This window comes from Chlorocebus sabaeus, chromosome 20 (assembly GCF_047675955.1).
Source record: "Chlorocebus sabaeus isolate Y175 chromosome 20, mChlSab1.0.hap1, whole genome shotgun sequence".
NCBI classification, from domain to species: domain Eukaryota; kingdom Metazoa; phylum Chordata; class Mammalia; order Primates; family Cercopithecidae; genus Chlorocebus; species Chlorocebus sabaeus.
In genome coordinates, this window is record NC_132923.1 from 88,162,880 (window position 1) to 88,177,476 (window position 14,597).

A 14,597-nucleotide genomic window follows, 5' to 3' on the forward strand; every position below is an offset into this window, starting at 1 on the left:
CCTTTGCTCTATAAGCTATAGGCAGAAGTGGAGAACTGAGGCTCTAATTTTCACTACTCTCCTGAGCGTTCTTATTTGTCCTTGGACAAGACACTTCTCTCCCCTGGCCTGTTTCCCTGCTACTCTCTAGGAAGAGGGAAGTGGGATGAAAGGCACCTTCCATCATTTAGTAGAAGCACGGGGGAGAGGCTCTATCAAGAATGGGATGGCTACAGCATGAATGAAACTTGAGGACGTTATGCTAATGTAATAAGCCACTCATCAAAAGACAAAGACTGTATGATTCCACTTATATGACGTTCTTCAAGTGGTCAAATTCATATAGACAGAAAGCAGAATGGTGGTTACCAGGGGCTGGGAGGATGGAGAGAATGGAGAGTTACTATTTAATGGGCATAGGGTTTCGATTTTACAAGTTAAAAAGAATTTTGGAGATGGATGGTGGTGATGGTAGCACATTATGAATGTATTTAATGCCATTGAACCCTACACTTAAAAATGGTTACGATGTTAAGTTTTATGTTATGTGTATTTTACCACCGTGTTATAAAAAACAGTGGCATGGTTACTGACATTACAATGGGAATATTTTCAGAGAGCTCTGGAAGGATCTGGGACCTAGGAGTCTTGAGGGATGAATATTGTAACTTCGGGTATTACAGAGCCAAGAAGCTGCAAGCGGCTCCTAGTTGGAAGGCAACTGGAGTTGGGGGATGATGGGCTGAACCAGTATAGAATCGGTTGGTAATTCTCAATGTCTTACAGAAAGCATGCCCACAATACATACTGCAGCATTTGCACACTCTCTCTTCCAGCTACTTCCTTGTCAGTCCTTTTGCAGAGGAGAGAGCCCCCACCCCCACCTATACCCCGCTGCGCTTTCTGACCATGGGTAATGCACAGGTTGCCTGCATTTGAAAAACAGACTTTCCATCTCCGTACAACAGTATGAAACCCTGTGTTGGGTTTGCATTTCTTAATTAGGTGCTTGTCATTGTGTATTCCATAGAGCCACGTATAAGTAAACAGTCATAGACCTTTGAATAAATTTATTGGTTTTATTTATGTTTCTGGGCATAAAAATCTATAATTACCAGGTACAGCCTCAGAATAACTGGTATTTAATGACAATTACTTTTTGTTACCATAGAAATGAGTCCAAAGTAGTTACCCATAATTTCTCATTTCCCAAACCTCACACATGCTGAATTGCAATATTACCATAGTAATTGCCTATTAGTCATCATAAAATACGCAGTTACCCAAAAGATAGCAGGATGCTGTGAAATTTCTCATCTTCGGAAAATCTCAGTATTTCTTGGGAGTGTGGAGGTGGGGTGGGGAGGAACAGGCCTCTATGGGTGGTACAGAAATGATTCTGCGTTATAGCACAGAACTGCAGACCCCATGGTGGAAATGGAGGCTGTATGATCTGCAGACTCTCTCCATCATTATGGATCTTGGCCTTGGCAATCCTTATGTAGCAAAGGATGCTCCAGTGCAGTAAATCCAATTTAACTAAGGTTTGTTGAGGGCCTGCTGGGTGTCAGGCCCTGTGCTGGGCCTTGGGGAAGCAGAAGGAAATCAGAGGCAGTTCTTGCCAATAAGAAGCCCAGCGTTTCCACTAGAAATATGGGTGTGATGCAGTAGATGCTGAGAGATACAAGAGGAGCTAATATGTAAGTGGCTCCTCACTGCACATTTTGTATATCGTTTCATTTAATACTCACAGCAGCCCTGTGATGGAGGTAGTGTGATGCTCCTACTTCAAGTAGAGGGGGAGGTTGAAGCACATAAGTACCACGGAACTTGCCCTAGTTGCTGAGCCTAGGCTGCTCCAGTTTTAACCTCTGGATACACTGTATCTTGAAGCAGAGAGTACTTCCTTCTGACTGATAGTGATGAAGGAGGGTTTTTGATGGATGGATGATATATGAGTTCACCAGACATAAAAGGGAGATAGAGATTTACAGAACAAAACATCATGAACCATAGCAGAGGGTAAACCACCAGGGAAGGTATTTCCAGCACACACCGCACACACACACACACACACACACACACACACACACACACACACATTACAACTGGTCTACCTACCTCTCCCACCTCAAAATCTAGAGGAAGAAACATTTCAAACTATCCAAAAATAGAACAGAACCTAAAATCAGCCATATAAAATATAAATACATATCAATGTTCTATTTGTTCTGTAATAGCATAAAAACTGCCTATTTTTTTCATCAACATAGAAACAGAAAACAAAGATCCACAGCAAGTATTGCCCTGTTGAGAGATCTGCCAGCCCCTCCTCACTCTTAGCCTCCGTCCGTGCCCCAGTCACATTTCCCTGCTGGGTGCCTTATCACAGCATCATGAGAAACATTAAGCCCAGTGCCCTATCCAGGCCATGCCCCCTCTGCTTGCCCACCTCTAGGCACAGACTGTTCCCTCCCTTCTAAGGCATCATGCCGTGCTGATGCCACCTCTGACTGTTAGAGAGCACTTTGTTTTCAGGCTGAAGCTGCCAGCATGTAAGTTCTGCCTCTGCCCTCTGAAGGATTATTCAAGGCCAGCCCATCTTTCACATGGTAGCCTTCAGCCATTTGAAGATCATGTGTTCCCACCCTTCCCCACTCCCCACTCAATCCTACTACTGCTCCAGGCCAAACATCCCCAAAGCCTTCCAACTTTTCATACGTAATCTGAAATCCATTACCCTCTCTGTCCTTCCTGCTGTCCTCTGAACGTGTTCCAGATGTTTGTCATTGTCTGTCTTTGAGGCAGGGTGTCAAGGACTGAAGGACATCATTATAATGATAATAGTGATGATGACAGCTAACATCTATTGAGCTTTCTGAACCTGGCACTATTTTAGGCATTTTGCATTTGTTGTTTCATTTAATCCTTAGAACAAATGCATCATTATTCTCATTTTACAGATGAGGAAACTGAGACACAGGTAGATTAGGTACCCCCTTCAAGTTCATAGAACTAATTAATTCATGGAGAAGGAATAGAACAGGGTCATCAGAAGCCTCATTCTGGGGACCACGCTTCTGATACAGCCCACATGCACACATTGCTGTCTGACATTGAGCTCTCCTCAGCCTAAATCTTTAAATTTTTCCACTTGCTTTTCTGCTAAGCTACAACTCCCCCATCTTCCCTTAGATCCTTACAAGAAGCCTGTGGTGTAGGCAGGGCAGGAATCACTCTCCTTCTTGAAGCAAAAAGGAAACCAAGCCACAGAGAGGCTAAGTAACTTGCTCAAGGTCACACAGTGAGTGAGCCATACAGTTAGTTCAGATAAAGCCAGAGTGACAGCAGGGGCCAGACAGACCCTTACCTCCCAGAGACTCTCTCCTGCTTTATGTAACCTGAGTGATGTTTCTGTGGAGGCTGAAAGGACACTGGGGCTGGCAGTGTAATCAGGTGTCTAACCCACAAGTACACACCGCCAAAACCAATTATTCAAATGAGCTTCCCAGCCAGGTTCCACGGAAAAGGCCAGATGGCTAGATGTCTGTGGAGGCAGCTCCTCATCTCTGTCCCTGCAAGCAGCTGAATAGCAGTTCAAAGTTAGAGTTGATAGCAAGTTGATCTTAATAATTGATTCTACAGTGAAGACAGGCCTCTGAGGAGACAGTAACCCAAAATTAGTGGCTAGGGAGTCTGGAGGAGCAAAACAATCTGATAGAATCAAGAACTTCATCATTTCTGGTCCTAGTTCCTAAACCACTCCTTGAATAGTGCCAGTTCTTTATGTAGAATTCGTTCGGCGGCTCCCCATTGACCCTCAGAAAGAACCAGAGCTCTTTAGCCTGGTATTCAGTGCCCGCACAATGGCCTCAAACTTTCTTTTCAGCTTCCTCTCCCACTGTCCACCTTGCCCCTTCCTGCATCCACTCCCATCTGTTCCTCTTGCCTTCCTGGGCTCTTTCCATTGTCTTAAACCAGCCTGCTCTTGTTCACATCTGTGCTTTTGCTGGCACTCCGCTTCCACTTGAGAAGACTTTTAACTGTTTCTTCCCTGTCTTCTTTTTTCCCTCTCCTGCCCTCCCAACCCACCAACCCATCCCCAAGCACATATTTTGTACCATGCACTGGGGAATATGAGGTGGGCTTGGCCCCTGTGCTGCCCTTAAGGAGTTCACAGTCCAGAGAAGAGATAACTGTGCTGATGGAGGGAAGCCCAGGGATTCCCAGGTTGTGAAGTCACTGAGGAGGCACCTCTTAACCCAGGCAAAGGGTTGGGATAGGGCAAGTCAGAGAAAATGTCTGAAGGAAGGGCTGTGTGAGATGAATCTTGAAGGGTGAGTGGGAGTTGGCCAGAGGAAGAGAATGGCAGCATGTTCCAAACCAAAGGAATAATTATAATAAATAACAACACAGTAATATAATACAAAATATTAATTGAAAGCATATAGCTGCCAGACACTATTCTAAGTGTTTTATATGTAGTACTTCCACTAGAGATTTGGAGTGATAATTAATCATACTCCTGCTCCTACTGTCATCCTATTCCTACAATTTAGAAGGAGATACAGGGATCAAAAAAATAGGAGTCAAAATATTAGCTGTATTATTGATAAAAGCAGGACCTGGAAGGCATCGTCTATATCTGTGGCCAAACTTGCCTCCTTTACTTCACTTCAAAATTCAACTTTCCCATCAGACACAAGGAGAAAAGGAGGCAAGAAGCTTCCTAGAAAGCGCACCATGTGGCAGAGAGAAGACCAGAATACACCCTTCAGAATTCCAGATCCCAAAAACACATGCTAGGAGGGGCTAGGCCCAAACCAGCTCTGCTTCTTTTCTGGAGCTGACCATTCAGATAAGTTCCATCTCCTTCCTTGGGAAGAGAAAACAAGGGAATGGAGAAGAAGACCCATTCTTTTCATTCCTGAGGACTGAAAGTTACCATTGGCATTGAAAACAATGGGGATTTCCTCCCGACAACCTCATGAACCTACAAGATAAGTCTTGTATTACCCTCATATTGCAGATAAGGAAACTGACACTCAAAGAGAGGTTAAGTCATTTGCCCAAGTACTGCCTTTAATAGTAGGAGTTCCAGGAATGACACCCAGAGATTTGACCCAGAGCCCTTTGAGTCTTGCTGCTTGAGCCCTGAGTGAGTGAGTGGAGATCCTTGAGGAATGCCAGGTACTCTGGTGTGGTTGTTGCATGTGGTCCAGGCTGCATCCTACATAGGGTAAAGTCTGGGCACCACACAAAAGAGCCAGCTAAGAGGGCAGGTGGAGGGTGGAGTGCAGCACAGGCTTGACAAGCCTTGAGACTTGGCGGAAATGCATCAACCCACAGAGGGGGCACCTTTTTGTTATTGGCTCACAGGCCCTATCATGTGCTACCCTTGCATGGGGTACAGATTGACATCATAGTGTAAGAAGTGTAGGAATAACTGGGGACCAGATTGTGAAGGATCCTGAACATCATACCAAGAGCAAACCACAAGAACAGTTAACATGTGTAGCACTTATCTCAATCTAGATGGTGTCCTGGGCATTTTACCTATATGATTTCATTTCGCCCTCAAAACAACCCTCTAAGGTAGACAAAATTCCCACTTTCAGTTAGAGCTAAGGCACAGAGAGGTTCAGCCACAAAGATACAATGTGTTGGCCAAGCCAGGGTTTTATCCAGGCCGTGTGGCTCCAGAGCCCACACTTGACTCAGAGCCATTCTCAGGCTTGGTGCAGGTAGGTGAGAGCCTTGCTAGCACCCAGGTCTTGTGAAGACATAAAAGACTTTTATGCCCCCTTTTTTGTTTCCTCTGTTGTTTTTCACTTAAGAAACTGAAATGGTGAATTTTTAGCCTCAAGGGCCAGTGTATTCCTTCAGAAAATGTCCTCCCTCAGACCTTTCAAAAAGGAGTAAACTCCTTATCATTGTTCTTACAGAGAGAAAAATAATCCTTTGGTTCTGGAATGGACTTCGCATTCTACCCCTGAATAGCTGTGTGACCTTGGCAGACCCTTTCTGCCCTCTTGGCCTCAGACTCCCCGTCTTTGAAATGTGGGGATTGGGTTTTATGAAATCTCAGGTCCTTCCAGTTGGTCACTGACTCTAAGAATTAGATTTAAGTTGCAATGCTGGAAATCCACCTGAACCCAGTGTTTGTTGCTGGGTTCAACAGCAACAAGTTTGTTGCAGGAGACAAGATGAATCCCTGGAGTATATGCTCTGTAGGGGAAGGGAGAAGGCACTCTAAAGTCTGTCCTTACCCACTAGGAAGAATTTCTTAGGGTTGGAGATAATCCTTTTTCCAGATGTCATCTGAACACCCCTGACCCCAATCATGCCACCTTGCCAAAAAGGCTACCATTATAGGGTAAAGACCTTGCTGAATGAACCTTAGAAGAAGAAAAACTAAGTGCTCATCTTAGCTTTGCTATAAACCTTGGACACATCCAAGGCTGCTCCATATGGATGTGCAGTTTGTGCACTGTACAAATGTTCAGTGGTCAATGGGTCAATGGGGCCTATGGGCTATGACTCTGCTCTCAATCCAAAGTCTGGCCAAACCAAGTGGCATTATTCTATACTTTACCCACCGAGAAACGGCACCTGATTGCAACTTATTACCCTGGGTGGTAGGGGGCAGCACCTTTCGTCAATTTGCATAAAGGTACATTTTATGTTAGTCCCTCATTTGAAACTTAGATTTACCATTTAAAAACTATAGATGTTGCATCTACCTCTCACTGCACATGTGGGATAGTCCCTCTATTAGGCTCTTACCTGACTCCTAGGACTGCAAAGACAAAGTATAATGGTGGCTAAGAACATAGGCTTTAGAGTTGGGCAGACTGGGTTTAAGCTCTGCCTCTGTCACTTGTCCTTGCTGGACCATGGTCAAATTACCACTTCTGAGCCTCTATTTATACAGTTCAACTGAGAGTCAGCTGTGTACGAGACACTGTGCTAGCACTGAAGACCCAGTGACAAATGAAATAGATTCAGTTGCTGCCCTCTCGGCACTTTCAGGTCTTTAAGCAAACAGATGAATTTGTCCTAGGTCACAAAGCTACTAGATGGCAGAACTGGGACTCAAACCCAAGCCTTCTGCCTTTGAAGCCTATGTTCTTATCCACCCTCCTCTCAGTCTTCACAGTCCTGGTCACAGACATCTCCTCGTCATGATGATCTAAGAAGGGATGTGAGGAGAATGCTTTAAATATCTTGGTGGTGGTGATGGAAAGTGGAGGTGTTATGATTATCCCTTGTGTTTGGGACAAAGGGCACTGCCTGCCATCCTCCATCTACACAACAGCAGAGCCCAACCCACATGCTAAGCATTTTTCAGGGGCTGTTGATGACAGATTATCTGGCATTCTGACACGGGCCAATCAATAGAGCTGGAAGGTGCCTCAGGCCAAGGGCAATTGAATCCCACCCTTTTAGTGGCATTAAATAAAGCAATATTTATTTTGCTTTTGGTGCAAATATACCTAATCCAATCCAGCTCATTGGTAATGCTGAAAAACTGCTGTGTTTGGGGGATAATTGCAGGCATACCTCATACATCTCTGCTTGTCAATGCTACTGCTCCTTAGAGCAGCCTCGCCGTGCTCAGGGCAAGATTGATCAGGAGCCGCCAAGCTGCCTTTTTCTCTACCCTTCTTCAGAGGAGATGAAAAGGAAATCATAAGGAGGGGAATGAAATCATTGCTCTCATTCTAGCTGTCATTACTGCGAACAGGGATAAGGCATGATGTCCTTCATAAGATGGAGCTATTTATTTGCCATTTGAATAACATTCTCTGGAACCATTATATCTCTGCCATTGGGCAAACGAGAAAGAGAACAGGATAAGAAAATCAGACAAATGAGTAGCTTAGTGTCTCTTTTATAAATCACACAGACTCACAGATGGCTGGGGGACCTCAAAGGTGACTGTGAACAATCCTGCCATCAACAAGACCTGGGTTCAAATTCCAGGTCTATATCTTACTAGTTGTCAAGTGACCCTCTCAAGATCAAATCTTTCTTGGATTTTATTTCCTTATTTATCAAATGTGGATTAATAATACCTATCTCATTTGATTATTGTGGATGAGTCTAGTATTTAGTAGGTGCTTACTTTTCAAAATATATCTGAAAGTAACTATCTAACCCATGTTTGCAAACCTGCAAGGTGTTCATCCATGCTTTTGTTAATCTGTTCACTCATTCTTTCATCCAATAAATGTATTGAATCTTCTCTGCACCTGGGTTTATAGTAGACAGTGTTGGAGTGGGGGTGGGAAAGATAACTCAGACATTATCCCTGCCCTCATGGAATTCACAGATTAGAGGAAGAAAGAAAAGATACTTAAGAGTATCTCCAACTCAAAATAAAGACATTATGTATTATGCAGTCATATGTAAATTTGGCCTCCATGTATTTGCATTTTCTAGAATGGTCCTAATGTGAAAGATTATTTCGCACTGGTACCATAAATAGCCCTATTCTTGTCAGAACGTAGGTCTTGATTTTGAGCTTATGCAAAAATTTCATCTTAAAAACAAATAACAGAATACAAGAGCACCAAGGAGACAGAGACACAGGGCAGGGACCCAGGATTTTGCATTCAGTGACCCTAAACTGGCAATCATAGGAGTGAGAGCTTGGCATCTGGAGGCCATCTTATGCATTCCTCTGTCTTTAGGCAGCTGCTTTTTGGTCCTGAAACCAGTAAAGAGAAAGAGCGTGTACCAGCCTTGGCCTCTTGTGCATATAGTCAGTTAGGGACACAAGCAGAACATACTAGCAGCCTGTTAAAAATATGCATAATTGTTGACCATTCTTGCTTCCCTAACTTTGCACATGCTATACTCTTTGCCTGGAATGCTCTCTCATGCCCTGACTCTTGGCAAACTCCCATTTGTGTCCCACACATCTCAAATGTTGAGCAATGCATGCAATTAATGTTAAGATATTGGTCATCCTTGATTAGTTGGTGTTTCATTTTAAAATTCTATCAACACTTTACTTAGAATATTTTGTTTTCTTTGAATTTTAACTTAATTGGAAATATATGCTTCCTCCAAAGTCCCTTACTCTGGGAGTAAAAAGCCCAGTTATTGATGCTTTAGAATCATATACTGAGAGAGCTGAAAGAGATCTCTGTGAGTAAAGTATAGCATTTCATTTTACAAATAAGTGCATAGAGCCTAGGGAGGGGAGGTGACTTTTCCAAGATGACATAGACATTGGAGGTGGAACCTGTACCCCAGGCTCCTAACCAGGGATCCTGCATCTTTACTAAGATGTTTTGTTCAGTAAATACTTAACCTATGGATAGATTGAGTGTCATTAGAAGCATTCGTTTAAAATCAGCTCAAAACATGCCCATGCAGGTACCACTCACTGAAGAATATCACAAATGCTTTAGCTTCTAAAAAGCTCTAGATTCCCTGAGGATTGAAGATGCCTTTGAATCACCAGTTACATTCTATTTTTATTGGCAGGCTGGATCTAGGAGTTAACCTTTCAGGACCTCTGACCTCTAACACTTTTCCTTCAGTTTTGAAGTTCTTTTTTGAATCAAAGAGGTTTCCTGGAAGCAGCATAGCCAAGTGGGGAGATTATGAGGTCCAGGGATAGGACACCTGAGTTCCAGTCTGGGCCCTTTAGAGTACATGTTATGTAGCCTCGAAAGAATGGCTTACCTTTTCTGGCCCTCAGCACTCCCCATAGAAAATTGAGGTTTATCATGTGACTGAATGGTTGTGAGAACTATATCATATGAGACAGGAAAATGCTTAGGAAGAATGAAATGTTTGTTCAACAACTACTTCTTTGACGTCTGCCATGATCCAGGCTCTTTGTCAGGCACAGGAATACCAACATGAATAAGATAGCGTCCTAGCTCTTGAGGAATTCATGGTCCAATGGTGAAGCGGACTCAATAATTGCCACATCTTGTGCTGTAGCCACTTTGCTGGGGGAGCAACAGATGCTATGGGAGCAGAGGAAAAGCACCTACCCCTCATGTGCAGGGAGTGAACGTCCTCCTCTACTTCCTGGAGGAGCTGATATTTAAGTTTAGACAATTGCAGCAGTGCTACCATTATCACCACTTCACTGTCATCGATGGCTATCATTTGTTCAATGTTTATGTTTTTCTGATAATTCTGCTGGTCCACTTACAGACACGTATGTTCATGTATGCAATCCAGAAAGTCAGAGTGGTTATCCTCTTTATACCTATGATAAAACAGAAGCCTAGAGGTGCATTTCAAAAAAAGAAATTTAAAAACGATCACACAGCTGGTAAGGAACACAGCCAGAACTTAAACATAACTGTAAGTCCCAAAGCCGCTGGTCCCCGCAGTATAACCCTGTTGTTCTGTGCAACTCCATGGGGCAAGACTGAGAAGGATGGAGGAAGTGACTGGGAGACACATTCAGCTAAAAAGGAAAAAAGAATTTTCTAATGGAAGATTCAAGAATGAGATAAGCTAACTGGAAAGGTAGTGAGTTTTAGGTCATAGAGGTGTCCTAGAGCAAGCTGGTGACCTGCCCAAGACAGTGCTGAGGACATTCCTATTTGGGGGCAGAGGAGAGGCACATAAGTAAGCACGTCTAAGAATACAGTTGTTTTATGATTACGTCCTGTTGGCAAGGGTAATATACCTTTCTAAATATTTAGATGCTCAGTGAGGGCTGGAAAAGCTCTGTAAGCACAGCAGCCAGACCAATGATTCCCTCTGTTTGTTGAGCAGTCATTGGGAAGTGGACAATATAGGGGCATGCCAGAAATTTCCATGAATTATTTCATAGGGCCGTCTGATTAGGGATGCCTTCAGCTAAAGTTAACAAGGACTGACTCTAGCCACTTAAGCAAAAAGGGAATTTATACGAAGGGGCTTACAGAATCACGTAAAAACTGGTAGCCAGACTTGAAAACCAGAGCAATTAACTGAGCAGCTCTGAAGAGTCAGAATACTCTGCCTCTGTTCCACAGTAGCACTGCTGCACAGCACTCCCTGCTGCCTCACATCACCCAGTCCCAAGTTTACGTCCTGGGCAGGAGTGGCTGGTGCCTGAGCCCGGATTTCCTATTGCTGCCATGGCTGCCGGGGAACAAAGAGGTAGAATCTGGCTGGCTTCCAGGCAGGGAGATAGGGCACAATCACGGCCTCATCTTGTAATGATGAGGAGCAAACTCACCCCACCCAATCCCCCATCTAGTAACAGTGTTAGATGCTGAGCATTCCCCAAAGAACATGAACAAATGCCTCCTACACTTGGGAGGGAACAGCGCATGGATTTGAACTCAGATCTGCCTAATTCCAGACTCAAGGAAGAGAAGAGGTCATCCCTGACCACTGCTGCCCATTCCAGCATCCTATGGACTGTGAAACTATTAGTCCATGCCATTCACATAGGACATAGCATAAAATAATAATACAGTACAATAAAAACAACAATACAGCATTTTTGAGTTACTATTATGTACCAAAACCTGTGCATTAGCTCATTTAATACTCACAATATTATCCTGCATTATAAATCGATATAAACCTGTAAGCTTATCTTCTTCCTCCTGCTGGATTATACATTTCTTGAGGTTAGAGAACATCTCTTATCAATCACTCTATCCCAGCAACACTACCATGGAGCTTGGTGTGTAGAAGGTTCTTAATAAAACTGTGATGAATTGCTATATTTAACTCTTGCCTCATCCTTGTTCCCTAAACCAGTCTCTCCTCCTTAATTTACTCATACATTCTCAAAAGCAGACAGCTTGCTTAAACTGTTTGTTCCCTGGAAGAACATAGACATTAAAGCTGGACAGTCCTGGGTTTGAAGCCTGCTCCTCCATATGCTGGCCAAATTACCCTGAGCAGGTTTCAGATGAGTGTGGCTGTGAGGCGCTCTCTGTCTGTCCTTAATCACTTTCATGAGTAGCAATACTTCAGATAAGAATATTTAAGAACTGCATGCATATGTCTGTAGATCAAGGCACTAGTCACAGCAATGAATGTTTCCTTTCTGAAAGACAATCTAGTGTAGTCCGGGGAGAGCAGAGTAAGGAGAGCAATTGGTAAGATTTTGGACTCTGAGAATCAGGTTAACCTGAGCTCAAATTCTAACTCCATTACATAGTAGCTCAGTGACCTTAGAGAAAGTTATTTACATTTTCTAAGCCTTTGTTTTCTCCTCTGTAAAATGGTAATACAGGGCTTGTATGAGATAAAAGCGAAAATGAAATGAGATAATTCGTGTAAAGTCACATAGTAAGCACTTCTTAAATGTTAACTACTGCTGCACTTACCACTATAAGCTCAGAAAGAAAAGATGGCAGGAACTACATCAAAGGCTAACAGGAGTTATATTTGAGTGACAGGAAGGTGATGTTACTTTTTTTCTTTTTTGCTTTCTATGTTGAGGACCATTTTTCATTTGTAATAGTGATTTTATAGTCAGTCAATCCTCTTATCAAGCAATTCGACTTCTGGAAACTGTTCTAAGAAAAAAATTCTGAAATGTGGAGAAAACTTTAGGGATCAGAGTATTCATCAGTGCATTTTGAAAATAGTGCAGCATTGAAAACAAAATAAATGTGCCACAGTGGGGAAATGGCTAAATGAATTATGGGGGTTCATATAATGGGATAATATGTCATATTATAACACTATTACAATGCTAGTTACAAAGAGTTTACTAACAAAGAAAAATGCTCACGTTGTAATGGCAAATGAAAACGGGACCCCTTTGCAAGTTCAAGGTCAGGAGGTAACTTGCTGGCCTAGAAGGTGAGCATCAGTGATCCCCTCTGTTTAAAGCACAGAGAATGGTTGATATCTAGGCATCACTGCTCTTATGGAAATCCTGGAACACAGAGAACATTTCTTTGTGCGCTCCTCTCCACTGAGGATGTGGGGTAGGAAGAGTGCAGTCCATGATGAAAGAGGTTCTTGAAAAGCTTGTGGTCCATTTGTGGAAGCTCCTTCTCTACTTGTAGCTGGGGGAAATTTAGGCCTTGAGAGAACAAGGGACTTGCCCAGGGTCACATAGTACACCATCAGCAGAGCAGGGGACCTGAACTCAGTGATATCTCCTCTGCATACCCTGGGGGCATTATCCCACACTCACGAGGGATGGACTTGCCAGAGAGGCTAGGCAAGACGCTAGTGAAAATCTGAATGTGGAGCAAAAGGATGTTCCTGGAAGTTTCCACATTATTCTCCTCTGGTTCTCACTGAGACAAAAGTAGCATAGTGATAAGAAATGGGGTTCTCCCAGTCCCTCCAGGGGCATTGAGGAAAGAGACATTTGAAAACAGAAGGCTTATGTCCTGGTCTCCTCAAATCCACACATGCAACTGGCTCTCAGGCTCAGCAAAGGAATGGAAAGAACATAACCCTATGTAACTGGAGAACTTGAATCCAAGTCCAAGTCTAAAATTTCTGGAAATCTCCAGTCTTCTGCTGTACACTGTCAGGGGAGGTGAGGTGGGAGGAGACAAGAAGAAGACAAGAAGACCAGGTAAAATATGATTACAATTCTCTGGGCCTTGGCCCACACTTAAGGTGATACCAGAGGAAGTGGTAAAAAGGTGTTGGGTTATGGTGTATTTTGAAGGTAGAGACAATGGATTAGCTATAGGTGTGAGCAAAGAGGCATAATGGGAACACCAGTAGTTTTGGCCTGAGCATTTTTCTCAGCTGCAGTGTGGAGATGTGCATATGTGTCTATGGGTCATGTGTCTATGGATGCTGACATGAGGCTACACCACAGAAATACTTTGGAATCTCTCTGTGACTCAGTTTCTTCCTCTGTAAAGTGGGAATTGCAATAGTAGTGACCTCACAGGGTTGTTGATGGCACTGAATGGATTAACTCATATAAAGTACTTAGAACTGTCTCTAGAAAATGATAAATGCTATGTAAGTGACATAATCACTACTCCTACTCCTAAGCATATTTTGACAAGTGAGAAGCTCAGCTTGTCCTGTCTATATTGACTCTTACTTTGGGTACTGCCTAGGTGTTCTCTGATGGGGTTTGATCTGAATCGTCACTGGCTGGATCCCTCTCCATGGGTCCACCCTACCCTGCATGGAGTGAAACAACTCATCATCCAGATGTACAACGACCCAGTAAGTAACTGAATGCCCTCCACAGCTGCTGATCTATGGCTTGATCTGGGAAAGGGAAGCGTTGTATTGGGAAAGTCCACTAGAAGTTGCAAATTAGGAATATGTAGCTAAAACCAGGGAGGCACTAGGCCTGCTCTTCTCTGAGTCCAACAGACCCAAGGACCTTCTCCCAATCTCTTTTCCTGCAACCTCTTACAAATAGTGGATTCAGTTGTGGAGGCTTGGTGGGTTAAAGGAAATATATTGGAGTGTATCCATATTTGTCAAGGATCTTTGGTTACAAGCTAAAGAAATACAACTTGAATTAGTATAAGCAAAGTAGAGAATGTATTAGAAGAATACCAAGGGCATGTCATGCAATTGAAGACTGTAAACTGGCTTCTTCTACACATTGGGAACATGACTGATGAGTGTCACATCCAAAGGTTCTCAACACTACAGTAACTTATGCTCATTTTCCAGTTCCAATTCCAAAAGGA

The 14,597-nt window shown here is 43.2% G+C and overlaps 1 protein-coding gene across 4 annotated transcripts in view; it reads left to right on the forward strand.

The window, feature by feature from the left end:
• Positions 1 to 14,597, forward strand: part of LOC103224854 (AGBL carboxypeptidase 4) — a 1,478,618-nt gene that overhangs the window by 1,359,657 nt on the left and 104,364 nt on the right. For all 4 annotated transcript variants that reach the window (XM_073007314.1, XM_073007316.1, XM_073007315.1 and 1 more), the window contains exon 9: positions 14,007 to 14,118. In XM_073007314.1, coding sequence (XP_072863415.1) covers positions 14,007 to 14,118 — 112 coding nt within the window. The remainder of the gene's footprint in view (positions 1 to 14,006; positions 14,119 to 14,597) is intronic.